This window comes from Mirounga leonina, unplaced genomic scaffold, assembly GCF_011800145.1.
Source record: "Mirounga leonina isolate KUSES-001 unplaced genomic scaffold, KU_Mleo_1.0 Mir_55, whole genome shotgun sequence".
NCBI classification, from domain to species: domain Eukaryota; kingdom Metazoa; phylum Chordata; class Mammalia; order Carnivora; family Phocidae; genus Mirounga; species Mirounga leonina.
Window position 1 is genome coordinate 5145563 of NW_023270816.1, and position 18528 is coordinate 5164090.

The 18528-nt window shown below is 38.6% G+C and overlaps 1 protein-coding gene across 3 annotated transcripts in view; it reads right to left on the reverse strand.

Annotated features, from left to right (window-relative positions):
• Positions 1-18528, reverse strand: part of LOC118001946 (E3 ubiquitin-protein ligase parkin-like) — a 1266913-nt gene that overhangs the window by 832712 nt on the left and 415673 nt on the right. For all 3 annotated transcript variants that reach the window (XM_034992136.1, XM_034992135.1, XM_034992134.1), the window contains exon 3: positions 17833-18070. In XM_034992136.1, the coding sequence (XP_034848027.1) occupies positions 17833-18070 (238 nt within the window). The remainder of the gene's footprint in view (positions 1-17832; positions 18071-18528) is intronic.

Genomic DNA, 18528 nt, shown 5'->3' on the forward strand with positions numbered 1-18528 from the left:
AAGGCAGACGCTTAACGACTGAGCCACCCAGGTGCCCTTAATACTCTTTTTTATCTTGGATTATTCCATCTTTGGATAATACATCTATGCTAGCCCACGTGTCTTTCATGCTATCCATTCATCTTTGATGACCTACACAAGCTCTCAAACAAGATAGCACCATAGGTGTCCAGGGTTCATTGTACATCTTTTCTATCCCAGGTCTAAATCTGCCATTCTCCAGGGATTCCTGGCTTCTTTTAGTGGGACACAGGGTCAAGAGACCAAAATTTGAGTGGCCATAAATTTACTATAAATTTATAAGCTTGGAGGAGTGATCTAGATGCTCTAACTGAAAAGGAGTTGTGGGGGCGGGGAGAGAAAGACAGGGTGATAGGCAGAGATAGGAAACACCAAACCACAAGAGGTCCCAACGCTGCCTGCTTATCAAAATCACCTGTGAAGCCATCAAAATATAGATTCCCAGGCCTCAACCAATAGATGTAACTATTTGTTTATGTAGAATTTGGAAATCAGAGTATCTTGCAATGTTGACTACCATGATTAAGATATTAAGATATCTGTTTGTCTCTGACAGAAACGCTGGATGCTCCTTCAGGAATCTAAACTTCTCCCACAACTTAGAATCATGGATGTGAATGAATTACATTTCCTAGTCTCAAAGGGCCATCAAAGGATTAATGAATAAATGACGTTTTTATTAATTTAATACATATTTATTAAGCATCTACTATGCTCCAAGCACTGTGTTAGATAGTGCAGACAGCCCAGAGCAAGACGAAATCCGGTCTCGTGAAGTTCACTTCCCCAGGGGGCTTGTACAACCTGTGTGAGCCCCTCTGGAGCTCACAGTCCTCCTGTATATGATAAACCTCTGAAATTAACTAGGTTAAAAGAGAAAACTTGTTTTTCTTCACGCAAACATGAAAAATTATTTGCCATAAAGTCCAAAACAAAAAGATACCTATGGAAATAATAATTTAAAGAGATGCTGGAAAAAATAACAAGTCTGAAAAATTCTGGATTGTTCACTAATGAAAGATAACATAAGGCTCTGATCTGTTTCTATGTAATAAGTTGCAAGTGATACAAATGTATGATCATATATAGCAGCCCTAAATTATTGGTATGTCCTATCATTGAAGATGTGCTATAGTTTATTGAGATATAATATTTCTTATTAACATAAAGAGAATGGATTAAGCAAAGGACTTAAAACTGTGGATCTATTTTACCAGAATAAGTTGACACATGTGAAATATGGCAGCTATGGTAGTAGTATTAATTAAAACATAAAATACTTACTAATAGACATAATCTTTCTCATTTTCATGAAAGAAAATCTTATATGGTCATTTTAAAGTATATTGCCTCACCACCTGTGGAAAAATTCTAGTTCCTACTACTCTTGCTCTATATCTCCCCAAGATTGTATTTATTTTTCAAATATTTGAAACAACATGAAAATTTCAGTGATGTCACCATGAAAGAGTAAATGTAGTAAAAGAATATTATCAAATGATTCAACAATTTTTTAAAGAGAGGTGACTTCATAGCCATCAGCTAGAAATCAGTGAGTTCTGGCTGGATCTTTATCATCAAAGCGATTATGCTTGCATCAGAAACCCATGCACCATGCAGCTTTTATAAATAATTACTCAGGCAGAAGTATCACTCACTAAAGCTGTGTCTTTACATTCTTTGTGACAATAAAGAAACTGCATGGCAAACAGTAGCAATCTGTGAAGGATGGCAAACCATACTTGCCTAAGCCATCACTCTTGATTAAAATGTTTGCCTTCATTTGTCAGCTGGTTAGTGAAGTGTCTTCTCTTTGAAAGGTAGGACATCATGAAGATGTGCACGTATCTTTTTCATGTAAGGGTTGATACTTTTAGACCCATATAAAGATCCATCATTAGATTCATGTAAACATCGGCAGCACTCAGTTTCCAGCCTGTTGCTCTGTTTAATGACTCTGTTCTGAAAACACATGCCCAGGTGATCTAATCTGAACCTGTATGTGCCATCCTCTTGCTCACCGAAAATGAAGCTCTGTCTGCATCACTAAGCTCAACAGTAACCCATTCTTAAAGTGCTCTTGTCTGTCACCTGTTGGCAGGGCCAGGTTGGGAAGGTCGTCCTCTGTGGTCACTTTGCGTGATCACGCCCCAGCTAGTCTGCTCCTTCGAAATACCATATGGAGCCAAAGGATCCTCTGAGCAAGTCCTGATAGGGGGAAAAAAAAAAAAGAAACAACTTCCTCTTTTTTTTTTTTTTTTTTTTTTGCCTTATTGAAACTTACTCCTGTCCAAGTGGTTCCCAATGACTAAACACAGATCATGAAAACTAAAAGATTAATCCTATTTTCTGATGAAATATTCCAGAAGGAGTACATTACCTAATAGAATATGAGAAAAGAAAACTCATACACGATTCATAGCTGGAAGGTGATGACAATGTAGAATTTGAGGAAAATAGCCATAAGAGGTTTTGTTGTCAATGTCATTCTTCATTATCCTAGGATATCCACTTATGCTAACTTGGTCTAAATACATGGTGGTAGTGACCAACATTCAAAACTAAATATTAACTAATTAATTAATTAATTGAAGTGAAATAAAACCCCCAAGTCCAAAACCACAGTAAGAAGAAAGAAGGCAGTCTTGTGAGCAGAATTCTCTGATGTATGTCATGGGGACTAAGCTCCTGTGTTTTTCTGATTTAAGTCAGGTAGCTCCGAATCTACAAACTTGGACTGATTTTAGAGCCCAGGCTCAACATCAGGGCTTTTGATCATGTGAGCTGGAAAGAGATGGGATAACAAAAGGAGCCAACAGTTATTAATGTTTAGTACATGCCAAGCCCGGTTCTAAGCTCTGGTCATGAACTGGCTGGAATGAACGACATGACCTAGGTGATTTCATCATTCATGCATCGTAAATGAGGAAACTGAGGCATACCTTATGGAAATCAGTGCTTCTCATACTTGACTGTGCACTATTTGCCTGAGGACCTTTTTAAAAACACTGCTTCTGATGGAGCCGAAGACTCTGCATTTCTGACAAAGTCCTCAGTGACGATGATATTGCTGCTCGGCAGACCACCATCAGAGCAGCAGAAAGTTAACTAGCAAAGGTCACAGAAGCGGTAAGAAGCAGAGCTGGGATGTGGCTCAGTCAGCCTGGCTCCAGAGCCCACGCTCATCACGACTAAACTTAGCATCTGTGTCACAGACACGTCACATGCTAGCCCAAGGACTAGAAAGAATGCCTGTCACCTTTCTCTATGGCACTTCCCAGCAAACGTTTACAAACATTTATTAAGTGCCTACCATATAATAAGCACTGTGGTAACCACTTGGAATATGAAAAAACATATTGCCTGGCCCAAGAGATTTTTATTTAATCCACTAGACAAACAATTGGACAATTGATTCCCTTCTAATTACAATTCCATTGATGGAATATTCTACTTAGTTTAATTATCATACACAGAGAAGATAGATGATCAACTTTCAAAGAATCAGAGGGCTATAACACACCTCTACCACCAAAGGTAGTCAATATAATTCCATCTCTGGGGAATGAGGAGGAAATTTTTAGATATATAGAGCTTCAGGGGCATCATTTGGATAATTAATTATAGTTCAATAGATTTAGAAGGTACAGGAGTTTGGGCCTGATTCTATGGAATTACCTAGAAAAATCATCTTAAAAACAAAGTCCTGATAGGTTTTTTTTTTACTTATAATGAGGGTTTCAATTTATTTTATAAAACAGGCATTTTGCTAATTCCTATTTTCATTACATAGGTGGAACAAAGATTCTTGAATTATGTGTAAATTCCTTAGAAGCTACAGTTCATACAAAATAACACTTTCTTTCTTTTTTTTTTTTTTTAAGATTTTATTTATTTATTTATTTGATAGAGACAGCGAGAGAGGGACCACAAGCAGGAGGAGTGGGAGAGGGAGAAGCGGGTTTCCCGCCGAACAGGGAGCCCAATGCGGGGCTCGATCCCAGGAACCTGGGATCATGACCTGAGCCAAAGGCAGACGCTTAACGACTGAGCCACCTAGGTGCCCCCAAAATAACACTTTCAATAAAACATTCCCAAAATTTCCATTAGTCTTTATTTATTCAGAACAAATTTAGAATGTTTTAAAAGAGTTTATTATAGGCAGACAATTTCTACCACTTAATTTGTAATTTCTCTTTATCTTCCTTCTAACAAATCAAGAAAATGGAATCCAGCAGCTTGCCAGCACTTTTGGCACAGTCTGCATTAATTAGAACGCTCCAGCGATTCCCAAGACGGACCTCACCAGCTATAAATATCCTGCCTCGCTCCCACTCTTCTGTCAAGTGCAAATCTTCCCATCTTGGCACATGTCCAGTGTCCTCCGAAAGACCTCAGAACTCAAAGAGTAAAAAATGGAAATGCTTTACTTTGGGGGCAGTAGGCCCCTAGGGGACGGATGCCCACGTGCTACCCACAGTAGGGCCTTTAGAGCACGCATTCACATAAGCCTCATGTGGTCCAGAGTGCTGCTTCTCCCTTCCCCTTTAATCCCAACATTACTCTGCAAAGGTGACTTCAGAAGAATGAAAACATCTGAGGCCCCCGGCAAGTCCCGCTGACACTGCTCACCGTACTACCCCTACAGTTCATTTTTAACTGCTTATGTTTTAACGATAGAGGATCACAAACCACAAAACACTTCTTACAGAGTCCTGTGTGCCACAAGAGGCTGGACCAAAAGCACGTGTGGAAAGGCTAGCCTTGGTTTGTCTTCCCATTTCCAGTGGGGAGCCCGCTCTCCACTGAGCCAGCAAGTCACGGATGAAGGGAACTGCTCTGCTCACTCACACGGCTTCTGGGCTTTCCTCCCTGTGTTCTCTGTCACACAGAGAAGGACACACTGGCATCATTCTAGGTCTACCTGCCTACATCACTCTTCTCCCTTGCCAAGTATTTAAGGAAGAAAATGCAAGATGTGGGAACACTTTCTTAAACACCACAAGACAGGAGAGATGTGACAAAAAGTTATCGTGGCCATTTTGGTCCCTGAACGTTTTGGTGTTCAGAGCTCTACCACAGGACCCCTCTCCCCCTCAACCACCTTCCTGATGTCATCAATCCTCTGAACCTGTTGTAGGATCCAGCCATGATCATCACCTTCAAATTCATGCACCTCTGAGTGTGACCAACCCCTCACCACTTCCTCCAAACCCCCAGCCCCTGCCAACCCCAGACAAGTCATTTGTGTCTCTCAAAGCCCACGGAGGATGCCTATCTTAGCCTCCCCATCCTCCAAAGCTCTGCAGTGCTTTGCCATTTTTTCACAACTCACTTTATCTCAATTGTATCTGTACATCTTCTAACTGTGAGCTACCCGAAGGTCTGGGTCGTCTTATTAACCTTTGTATCACCTGTTGCCAGTTTATTATACATAAGAAATTCTCTGAAGTTCCGGCCCATGCTACAACATGGACAGGCCCTGAAGACATAAGCCAGTCACAAAAAGATAACTATAGTATGGTTTCACTCATACGAGGTATCTGGAGTAGTCAAATGCATAAGAAAGAGAAAGTAGAATGCTTGTTGCCAGGGGCTGGGAGAGGAGGGAATGGAGAGTGGTTTCGAGGGCATGCAGAGTTTCGGTTTTGCAATATGGAAAAGTTCTGGAGATTGGTTGCACAGCAATGTGAATATACTTAACTCTACTGAACTGTACACTTAGAAGTGATTAAGATCGCTCCTGCTGTATGTTTTTTACCACAATGATAACAATAAAAAAGAAGTACGCAGAAGGGAGACTGATGAGAAGTGCAGGAACTAATTATTTGATGGCTTATACTACTCTGTGTGGACTGCTTAGTCACCTCTAACCACCCCTTTACCCAGTTGTGGCTTCCTCGGGGTTAGAACTGTTGCTTGTACTCTGTGCACCCCGTGGCACATTGCGCCCTGCTCTCCACATGCAATCATTCACCGTTTTACCTACCATGTGTGATAAACCAGTTAAAGAGCTGTAAGGGCTATATTTTGTATGTTGAGTAAAACTTCCTGGCCGTGTGACAATATATCTACCGCCACCCATGTTCCAGGCAATGGAAGTACAAACTATTGAGACTTCCTTGCACTGGATGAGCACGCCTTGGAAGTGAAAGTGAAGCAAAAACAGGACAACTAATCACACTGCAGTATATGGAGCGCACAATCAACAGGAAGGAGCAACTCATCCTGCTTTCAAAATAGCGTTCAGACTTCTTAGAAAAGAATACAGGACTATTTCCCCCCACCTCAAAAACCCACCCAAAAATATGTCACGCTCGCAAAATTCCCACTACTGTGTAATATCATTTTCTATGTTTTCACTTATAATATTGAAAGAGCATATTATAGCAAAAATGTACTATGCTGGAGAAAAAAAATAAGGTCTTGGCAAAATCACTTTATTTTTAATAATTCCCTGTGATAGCAACTTTAAGTTGCTCTAGTATGACTGCCAAAATTTTGTTGTTTCAGGGAAGGTTTACACAAGGAATGCTCCTAAAGCTGTCCAAAGCACCAAGAAATTCACAGCCTCTGGCTCCAAGTCATTAGCATGTCTAATACACATTTTCAAGTACTTTAGATTTAATTTTGGATAAACTGAGAATTAAGTCTGAAGTTTATCACTTTATTTCATTAGTAGGCCTCCATGACTGATTTGTATTTGGCAGGTGTTAACTAATTTCCAATCCTGTAAATAATTTTTGTCTTATACTACTTTGAACCACTGGCAAAAAATGCTGATAAGAACATCTTCTCTAATGATCAAGATATATCTACAGGATATATCCAGGGTTCAAGCCTTAACAGCAATTTCAGTTTTTTTTTTAATTTTTTATTGTTATGTTAATCCCCATACATTACATCATTAGTTTTTGATGTAGTGTTCCATGATTCATTGTTTGTGCATAACACCCAGTGCTCCATGCAGAACGTGCCCTCTTTAATACCCATCACCAGGCTAACCCATTAGATTTAATTTCTTATAGCACTTTTAGGTTGAGTTCCCATAGACCCCCTTCCCCAACACACACACAGATTGCTCCATTACCAACACTCCACACCAGAGGAGTGCACTTGTTGTAATAGTGATCCTACACTGACACACCGTTATCATTCGAAGTCCGTGGTTCACATTAGGGTTCACTCTCCGTGTTGTATATTCCATGGGTTTTGGTAAATGTATAAGGACATGCATCCACCATGACAGTATTAACAGAATAGCTTCTCTGTCCCTAAAAAAATCCTGTGTCCTGACTATCCATCTTTCCCTCTCCCCAACCCCTGACAAGCACTGATTTTTTCACTGTACCCATAGTTTCCTTTTTTCCAGAATGTTATATAATTGGAATCATACAGTATGTAGGATTCTCAGATCCCCTTCCTTCACTTAGGATTATGCACTTGAATTTCCCCCATGTCTTTTCATGGCTGGATAGCTCATTTCTTTTTAGCACTAAACAGTAGTTTATTGTCTGGATGGACCACAGTTTATCTATTCACTTATGGAAGGACCATAGTTGCTTCCATGGTTTAGCAATTATAAATAAAGCTGCTATAACATCTGTGTGTGGTTCATTGTGTAGACATACATTTTTGACTCAGTTGAGTAAACAGTAAGGAGTATACTTGCAGTGTTGTATGGTAAGAGTATGTCTAATTTTGTAAGAAACTGCCTTCAAAAGTAGCTGCACCATTTCATTTCCACCAGCAATGAATGACAGTTGGTAATTGCTCCACATCCTTGTCAAAATTTGGTGTTGTCAGGGAGCCTGGGTGGCTCAGTCGTTAAGCGTCTGCCTTCGGCTCAGGTCATGATCCCAGGGTCCTGGGATCGAGTCCCGCATCGGGCTCCCTGCTCCATGGGAGCCTGCTTCTCCCTCTGCCTCTCTCTCTCTCTCTCTGTCTCTCATGAATAAATAAATAAAATCTTTAAAAAAAAAATTGGTGTTGTCAGAGTTTTGGATTTGGGCTATTCTAATAAGTGTGTAATGGTATCTCATTGTTTCAATTTGTAATATCCTAATGGCATATAATAGTGAACATCTTTTCATATGCTTATTTGCCATCTGTGTAAATTCTTTGGTGAGGTGTCTGTTCATGTCTTTTGCCTAATTTTTAATTGGTTTCTTCATTTTATTGTTGGATTTTAAGAATTTTTTGTATATTTTGGAGAATAGTCCTTTATCAAATGTGACTTTGGCAAATATTTTCTCTGTCTGTGGCTTTCCTTCTTATTCTCTTGACGCTGTCTTTCACAGAGGGGAAATTGTCCATTTTAATGAAGTTCAGCTTATCATTTATTTATTTCAAAGATCATGCCTTTGGTGTTGTATCTAAACAGTCATCACTATACTCAAGGTCACCTAGGTTTTCTCCCATGCTATATTCTAGTTTTATACTTTTGTGTTAATACTTAGGTCTATGATCCATTTTCAGTTAATTTTTGTGAAAAGTGTAAGATCTGTGCCTAGATTTTTTTTTTTTGACATGGATTTCCACTTATTCTCACGCCATAGTTATTTAAAGGACTATCTGTTTTCCACCATATTGCCTTTTCTCATTTTTCAAAGATCTGCTGACCACATTTATGTGGGTCTATGTCCAGGATCTCTATTTTTTTCCTTGATCTATTTGTCTATTCTCCCACCCACACTATACTGTCTTGATTATTATAGCTTTATAGTATGTCATAACATTAGGTAGCATTAATCCTCTGACTTTGTTCTTCTCCTTCAATATTGTGTTGGCTATTCTGGCCTCTCCATATAAACTTTAGACTCAATTTATCAATACCCACAAAATAGCCTCCTGGGATTTTGATTGGAATTGTGCAGATCAAGTTGGGAAGCTGACATCTTGACAATATTGTCTTCTTGTCCATGACCATGAAATGTCTCTCCATTTTTCAATTCTTGATTTCTTTCAAAAGAGTTGTGTATTTTTCTCATTATAGATCCTGTACATATTTTTCTTAGGTTTACATCTAGGTATTTCATTTTGAGGTGTGCTAATGTAAATGTTATTGTGTTTTTAATTTCAAATTCTACTTGTTCATTGCTAGTTTATAGGAAAGCAATATATATATATAATTTAAAAATATTTATTTTTATAAATAAATATGTTTATTTTATTTATATTTTAATATATAATATGTATTATTTATTTTTATGAATAAAAATATATATTTTATTTTAGAGAGAGAGAGAGCACATGAGCAGGAGGAAGGGCAGAGGGAGAGGAAGAGAATCCTCAAGCAGACTCCCTGCTGAGCACAGAGCCTGATACAAACCCAGGACCCTGAGATCATGATCCGAGCAGAAACCAAGAGTCAGACGCTTAACCAACTGAGCTACCCAGGCACCCCAATTAACTTCTGTATATTAATTTTGTATCCTGCAACCTTAATATTAGTTCCAGAAGCTGCTTGTTTTTTGATTCTTAAAAATTTTCAACATAGACAATCATGTCATCTGTAAACAAAGACAGTTTTATGTCTTCTTCCCAACTGGTATACCTTTTATTTCCTTTTCTTATCTTATTGCATTAGATAGACCTTCCAGTACAATGTTGGAAAGGAGTGGTGGAGGCCATGAATTTTTAAGTCTTTTTTTTCATATTTGTCTATCTTTTAACTTTTTTCTATAAATGGTCATTGAGTTACTTTTCAATAATTCATTCCAGCATGTAACATTTCATCAAGTAGTCTCCTTCATTTACTAAGAATATATATGCTTATTTTATAGTAAAACATTCATTACTAATAAAATGTTTTCTTAGTAAGCTGAGGAAAAAGACTTGAAAGAACTAGATAAAATTAACAAAAGTTTTATTTTTATAAAGAAAAAAATAATACACCATGTGATATAAAAATTGATTTTTAAAATTTGACTACTTGACTAAAATTAACAACACGATTCTTCAAAACGACCTATTGTCAGACTGTGTCTACTGTTTATAACCAAAATACTTAGAAGAAATGTAGAAACTCATTCTTTCATCCTGATACCTATATTCTGAGGACTACAGGCTAGTGGATACTTCGAACACAAGCTTTGGAGTTTGACAGTCCTTGGTAAAATCTTGCCTTATCTGGATCAGTTCCTCAAATAGCCTGATGCTATTTCCTATCTCTAATGAGGATAATAACGTTGTCTACTTGATGGGGCTTCTAAAGAACTAAACAAGCCATTCATGGAAGCAGTTCTTAGTGTAGTGCCAGGTTCACAACAAGCACTCATAGTTGTTGACCATTATTATTACCACTAGTTCCTGCTGTTATAGGCATTTGAGTATTTCTATGATTCAAAAGCAGCTGACTTAGCCAATTCCCTGTCAGATCACTCTACTGCATTGCTCAAAACTCTTCCAGTGGGTCCCTTCTCACCAGGGTAACACTTAAGGTCTACAACACCCTATGCAACTTACCCCATCTTTTTTTAAATTTATTTAAATTCAATTAGTCAACATATAGTACATCATTTGTTTCAGATGTAGTGTTCAGTGATTCATCAGTTGCATGTAACACCCAGTGCTCCCATCTTGATCGCTCAAGACTTCCCTTCCTCCTACTGTTTCACACCCTCTCCCTGACCAGCCATGCTGGCGTCCTTGCATTCCAAGCATGTCCTGCCTTGGATCTATACTTGGCTCTCTCTCTGCATGAAATCCCTCAATGGATGCTCTCCTGAAATGTCATTTCATCAGAAAGGCTTTCTTAGTACCTTGTACAAAAGAGAACCCCTTCCAACAAAAGAGAACCCCTTCTTAGTACCTTATACAAAAGAGAATCCCTTTACTCTGCTTAATTTTTCACCAGAGGACATATACTTACTAGTCATATGTTTCTTTGCTTATTAGATGCTCCCCAAGTAGAATGAGATTCATTCAGGTAGGCATTTTTTCTGGTTTTATTTTCTGCTAAATCCCAGCAGCCAGAATTATGCCTGGCACAGAGTGGGGATTCGCTGACTTTTTGTTTATGTAGTTAATTAACTGTATGACAAATATTAGAGAATATTCTTTTTTCTAGGCCCAATAACTTCATATAATCTGATTGTCAGGAGTTGATGAATGGTACCTCATTAAGGAAATGAAGACATAACATAATAACTTAGTTCATGCATGGGTTCCTTGGAGCTCAGGAGTAGCTTACTCAATGTTCTTATTCAAACGTTTATAAAATAATGTATTTTATACATTCACAGTATTTTAAACAATACAATTTCTTATTTAGGATAGTGCTACTCCAAGCATGGCTGCTGGAATCACACTTTCAGCATGACCCGGAGTGCAAAGAAATGTGGATTCTCAGCCCTTACCCCAAGCTGACTGGGCTGGGTCCAGCCCTCACATGACATTGATGCACCCTACAGCTTGAGAATCACTGCTCTAAGGGGTACTTAAATGACTCATTTGAGTTCTTTGACCTCCTCTTATAAATATATAAGGATATATAACATGTCCTAGACTCCAAGTAAAAATCATGTAATTGGTTATTAATGTAGATCATGACATTGGTCTCTCATGTTAATCAGTTATCTTTTGCCATCTATAAACACCCCAAAAAACACCTTCCAGGGTTTCAGAAGTTCTGATTTGTTTCAGCTGCTTGTGTGGCTACAGCCTACCTATTCGCTCTTTAGAGCCCTCCTGGGTTCAGCACTAAATTCTTCCTTGTCTAATGTGAACACCCTAGAAACATGAAGAAACTAGATTTAATTCTTTTCGATTTCTTTCTTTGAGGCACAGCTTTTCAAACACTTTGTAACCAGGGATTTTCTTTTCCAAAATGAAACATGTTATAGATGAGTCATATGGAAAACTAGTAAATATGAGACTGCTCTGGCTGCCATGGGTTGACTTGGTTTGTCCACCTCTCTTGCCCTGACCTGCCTCCTTCCTCCACATAGTTGAGGACACTAGGCAGGACCCACAGTCATAAGGTTGGCAAATCCTTGCTGCAGGGCATAGTTTCTCAGAGTGCAGTCAGCACCAGGATTTCTGGGCCTCTACCCCCACCCAACTGAATTAATAAGCATGGAATGAGCATCCACAGATGGTTCTTCTGCACACTGGAGTGAATCACTGTTCTAGAAATTCTAAACTGTCATTTTTAGTAAAGAAAAATAATCATATAGGTACACTGCCCACAGTCATTCCAATTAATCCCAATCAAGGTACTGCATTCATTTGAACACTGAAATTGCCAAGATATTTTAAGAGGTGAAGTCAAATAATTTTAAAGAAAGCACTGGTTCTAAAAGTTAAATACACAGAAATTATGATGAATGGCTTACTAGATTTACAATTTTAAGTAATTTAGTAAACATTTATCATCACTCTTCTAGGACATTTGGGGGGAAACTATAATAAACTGGACAGATATCCTGTCCTCAATGAGAAGTATATGCAGAGGAACTGAAATACATAATTGAGAGTAGTAGAAGGTATAAGGAGATGATTAAAAAGGAGATGATTCTTCCCAGATCTGAAGATGAAGGGATGACTCTTCGTAGTTCAATTTTAAGTTTAACATAGAGTTAAGTCTTAAAGTTGACCTGGGATAACCCATCTCTCCTTTGCCTATCCTTTCCAGATTCTACGTAATTAGCACATCCTCTCACACAACAAGCAGGGTTCCAGGAGAGCTCATTCCTAGTCTGGGGGTGGGGGATGGCAGAAGCACATAAGGATGCCACCCCTGCCAGCCATCTGGTGCACCCTCAAGTGGTACCATGGCCATTCCCCAGCCCTGCAAAATACACACAGTGAACAGTCAGTGGGTTAATGAGAACAGGATGATCAGAGAGAGGTCAGATGTAACTGAGATCTACGTGAGAACTAAAGTCTCATCATGGGGCATATAGTAATCTGAAGGCACCAGCTATGGTGGTGGTGTCATTTACCACATCATGTACATTTGTAAGAGTTTATTTAATCTCTTGTTTGGATTGAAAGAATTATACAGTTCAATTAAAAATATGAAGTAAATATTAAACATTTAGCAGAATTTTCTGAGAGCCTACTAGTATCTCTCTCAATTCCTACAGTAAAATAATGTTTTCTTAACTAAAGTATTATGGTCTAGAGAGACAATCATTTGAAGGCGACAATAATTCCAAAATTATTCATCATATAATAAAGCTGAAGATGACTAAAGGCTATTTTACAATAAAATAAAACAATAAGATTTGTTTTTAATCTTCAGGTAAATACCACTGACAAAGACGGCAGAGTCAGATACATCAAGAAACTGATTAAAATGTGTGAATAAGTACAAAGGATAATTATTCTGCTAATATTATAAATGTTCAGATGATAAACATAAAGGCTTGATTTTGCTCTAAAGAACATGATTTTTTTAACTTTTGAAAAAAAATTTAAATCCTTTTGAAGAATGAGTTTATGTCATTACTAAAATAATGAATCCAATTTGCTGATCCATAAGTAAATATTTCAATGGTATATAAAACTTAACTTTATTTATTGTAAATTTTAACTCTCAAATATATCCTGTTTAGACAAAATATATTAAATGGTTATTGTACCATAAACAATAAATATAATTGTTTTGAACTTTATGTTTTGAAATTTTGCATAAACTGTATCTTACTGAACATTCCTTTGCAATTTACAACCCATTATAAGAATAAAACACTGATTATTTATCCATTCTGCTATTTAAAGACAGCTATGTCATTTCTATCTTTTCACAAACTCCAATGGTCTTATTATGGTCATCTCTTTAGATGTCTCTTCATGTAGTCTGAGTTCCAGAATATGCATATCAGGAATTTCATTAATTATTATGAAGCTGTGAATTAATTATTATGAAGCTCTCTCTGGTGGCTGAATCAACTGACATTCTCACCATCATGTATGAATGCACTTTTTGCCCGCACTTTTGCCCGTTAGATCCTAACCAATGCTGGGTATTGTTAGACTTCTAAATATTGGCCCATCAAGTAGGCTGCAGTGATACAAGACTGCTATAATACTAATTATTTTGTAATCAGCAATGACACTTTGAACATATTTCCAAGTTAACTGATACTGTTTTCTACTAAATGTCATTTTATCTACTATAGTCCCTCCTATTTCTGTACGCATCAAACAAATCAATATTATTTTTTACACCAGTGTTCATTTAGACTGATCCATATTCACCCTTGTATTTTCTGAGCATCATCTCTCATATCCCATTTTGTCACCCTGGGATCAAACCCACTCCTCCCTGTTGTGAGAACTTCATCAGTTCTTTCAGACTGAGCAAAAATACTCCCAGTGTGTGTCTGGAAGTGTGTTTATTTCCCTCTCTTGAGCAATATTTTTGTTAGGTATGTTGGGTTTAGAACGCTAAGTTAATAGGTGTATCCCTCAGTCATTTGACATTACTCCAATACCGTTTTTCTTCTATTATTCCTGCCAGGATCCATTCAAATTACTGTTCCATTATAACTAATCTCTTTTCTTCATTTGATGTGGTCTTTTACTTTCTTTATAAAGTGAATTTATTGGGGCGCCTGGGTGGCTCAGTCGTTAAGCGTCTGCCTTCGGCTCAGGTCATGATCTCAGGGTCCTGGGATCGAGCCATGCATCGGGCTCCCTGCTCCGCGGGAAGCCTGCTTCTCCCTCTCCCCCCTGCTTGTGTTCCCTCTCTCGCTGTCTCTCTCTCTCTCTCTCTCTCAAATAAATAAATAAAATCTTTAAAAAATAAAAATAAATAAATAAATAAAAATAAAGTGAATTTATTTTTACTTATCTTGATTAAGACCAATTGTGTGTTGCTTTGTTTTGTTTTGTTTTGTTTTGTTTTGTTTTATCACAGTTGGGACTATGTACTCTTGAATTAGAGGATTTATCCATCCTGGAAAATTCTCAGTATTCTCTTAGAAAACGGTCTCTCTTCTATTCTGTATTCTCCTATAATGAAACTCCTATCAGAAATATGTTTGGCCATCTCTTCCAAACTCCTAGTCTCTCTTTTTTTTAATTTTTTTATTAACATACAATGTATTATTTGTTTCAGGGGTACAGGTCTGTGATTCATCAGTCTTACACAATTCACAGTGCTCACCATAGTATGTACTATGTATGTATGTACTCCCCAATGTCCATCACCAGCCACCCCATCCCTCCCACCCCCTTCCACTCCAGCAACCCTCAGTTTGTTTCCTGAGATTAAGAGTCTCTTAGGGTTTGTCTCCCTCTCTGGTTTTGTCTTGTTTCATTTTTCCCTCCCTTCCCCTATGATCCTCTGTCTTGTTTCTCAAATTCCTCATATCAGTGAGATCATATGATACTTGTCTTCCTCTGATTGACTTATTTCACTTAGCATAATACCCTCTAGTTCCATCCACGTCATTGCAAATGGCAAGATTTCCTCTTTTTGATGGCTGCATAATATTCCATTGTATATATATACCACATCTTCTTTATCCATTCATCTGTTGATGGACATCAAGGCTCTTTCCATAGTTTGGCTATTGGGGACACTGCTGCTATAAACATTGGGGTTCATGTGCCCCTTCGGATCCCTACATTTGTATCTTTGGGGTAAACACCCAGTAATGCAATTGCTGGGTCGTACGGTAGCTCTATTTTCAACTTTTTGAGGAACCTCCACACTGTTTTCCAGAGTGGCCAAACTCCTAGTCTCTTAAAACCATTGGTTTACATTTTAACCTGTACCACATTATGGACAATTTCCCACATCTATCTTCCAGTTCACAAATTTTATCTTTGGCACTGACAAGCTTGCTGTTTTAACCCATCCACTGAGCCTTTTTTTTTATTCCAATAGCTAAAATTATATTCTATTGAATAGCTCTTCTTCTAATATACTTGTTTTCTGTTTTAGGTTTCAATTCTTTCTTTTATGCTTTAATTAACATAAAATGTATTTGTTTTGTGTTCTGCTTCAAATTGTTATTTTATTTTCTCAAGTTTCAGGGGAACCCAATCTTCCAGTATATGGTATACGCTTACTTCTACTCACAACAGAATAGCCCTTTGTTTGAATTGTAATGTTTGATGATGAGTGCCCCTTGAATAGGGCGTGGTTCCCTCTGGAGATGTGGATGGCGTGCTACCTGAATGTTCTCTAGGAATGCTTTTATATATGCTCTGCTTGAAACATCAGATGCACCATAAATCTGAGTCCAATATTTAAATTAACTTCCCATTCTGGATCACATAGGTACTGCAGGATCTCATTTTCCCCCATGTATTGCATTTTTTTCCAATTTCTCACCTTTTTTTTTCCAGTTTCCTAAGTGCTCAGTGCATGTAAGGGACAGACTTCCTCCCCTCCACAACCTCCTCAAGACTACCAGAATATCAGCTCATGCACTTAAATTCCAAGTTTGTCCATTCCTCTATCTAAAAACAACTGTATGGTTCTACTTTTCCGCTTGTCCTTGGAAATTGTTTCTTTTTGTAATCTCATCTATGATTTTTTAAACTTTATTAAATTTTACTTAGTGAAATTAGCAAGGGATATTTCATATTGTTTTAGGCCTCCATCTGGCAGGTTCCCAAACTCTCAGACACTGTGAAAGCCACAACAGCCTAGAACTGCCTATATTCTCATTTACAGTATGTAAGACAGAAATTCACTTATACTTTATAAAGTCATTGCTATTATTTTGTGTTTCCCGTCATACACAGTCAAAAATAATCCTGTTATACCTTTGACTCTTTCAATTGGAAAATAAAAGACAAACGGAGACACATTAATATTGGCAAAATAGCAAAGGAACTGCCATCCTTGCTAAATAAAAGCAGTTTTGAAATGCATTGTACCGTGGAGAGAAGGAAGAACCTTTCACACCTGCAAATGACTAAAATTGCCTCTAAAGTTCTCCTTCTGCTTTTTTTTTTTTTTAAAGATTTTATTTATTTGACAGAGAGAGACACAGCGAGAGAGGGAACACAAGCAGGAGGGAGTAGGAGAGGGAGAAGCAGGCTCCCCGATGAGCAGGGAGCCCGATGTGGGGCTCAATCCCAGGACCCTGGGATCACGACCCGAGCCGAAGGCAGACGCCCAACCGACGGAGCCACCCAGGCGCCCCTCTCCTTCTGCTTTTTAAAATTTCCCCACATCATCAGAAACATAATAAACCAAAATGTGTTTTAAGAAAATAAGAAACAGAAAAGAAAGGCAAAAGCTGAGAGGGACATATATGTATCTTAATCATATATTTTGACTCTAGCGCAAAGCCTCACATCCCAAGCACCCCTACTTCCTCAAAATAAATAAATAAATAAATAAATAAATAAATAAATAAATAAATAAAACAAAACACTATTATCATGTCCTGACATCTACTCCATCCCTTCCCTTCATTCTTTTTTTTTTTTTTTTAAAGATTTTATTTATTTATTTGACAGAGAGAGACACAGCGAGAGAGGGAACACAAGCAGGGGGAGTGGAGGAGGGAGAAGCAGGCTTCCTGCTGAGCAGGGATCCCAATGCGGGGCTCGATCCCAGGACCCTGGGACCATGACCTGAGCCGAAGGCAGACGCTTAACGACTGAGCCACCCAGGCACCCCCCTTCCCTTCATTCTTAATCTGAAAGCCCTGTTCCATTGCACTTATTAAATGCATTCACCTCAAATTTTATAGCCAAGCGCCATCCTTCTAATGATGCCTCCTTCTAGGCATCTAGAACTTACCGTGAACTGAATATGTACACACTGAGGGCCTTCCCTGCAGAGGCCTGCTGCACAAAGCGCTCTACTGGAGTAGACAAAGTCTGCACAATTACCTGGCCTTCCAGTTGGCAGGGTCCCCTCATAGTCGCTGTTCAGGATCACAGCCAGACCCACCGAGTGGGCCGGGAGGACGGAGCTGCTGAGGTCCACGCGCGTCAAGCTCTCAGGCTCTTTCTCTGAGCCCTCCACGGCGTTTCTTGGGCTGTCCTGTCCAGTGGCCTCCTTTTCTTGGCCTTTGCGCCAGGGTCTCAGCACGACATGAACGATGCTCTGCTGATCCAGGTCACAGCTCTAGGTGGGTGCAAGGCAGAAACAGACGAGAAAGAGCAAGCGTTAAAATGCCAAGTAAGGTTTAACTTGTCCTCAATCCCAGAGTACGCAGAAGAGCCTAAAATCTGTTTGGGTCCAAGGTTGCATATAGTCATGGAACTTGAGAGACGAACCACCTGTGACTGATGGAGGTGGACACACTGTCCCTGTCAGCACATGTGTGGGCAACAAAGGCAACACGGCACTGGGGCCACAAACCAAAATGTGGGCGCAAATGGACCACAGCAACAGAAAACCAGAGTAATAGTCAAAGCAACAGGAGATCGAGCAGGGCAGAAATGTACCACACTGCATACTTAAGCACAGTGAAAAGCAATATGCTTTTAAAATTGATTTACTTCAGAAGTGATGTGTCCTCCCAATTATCAAATATATTTCCTAGAAAAAAGTGAAAGTTAAGAAACCTGAAAAGCTCTCTC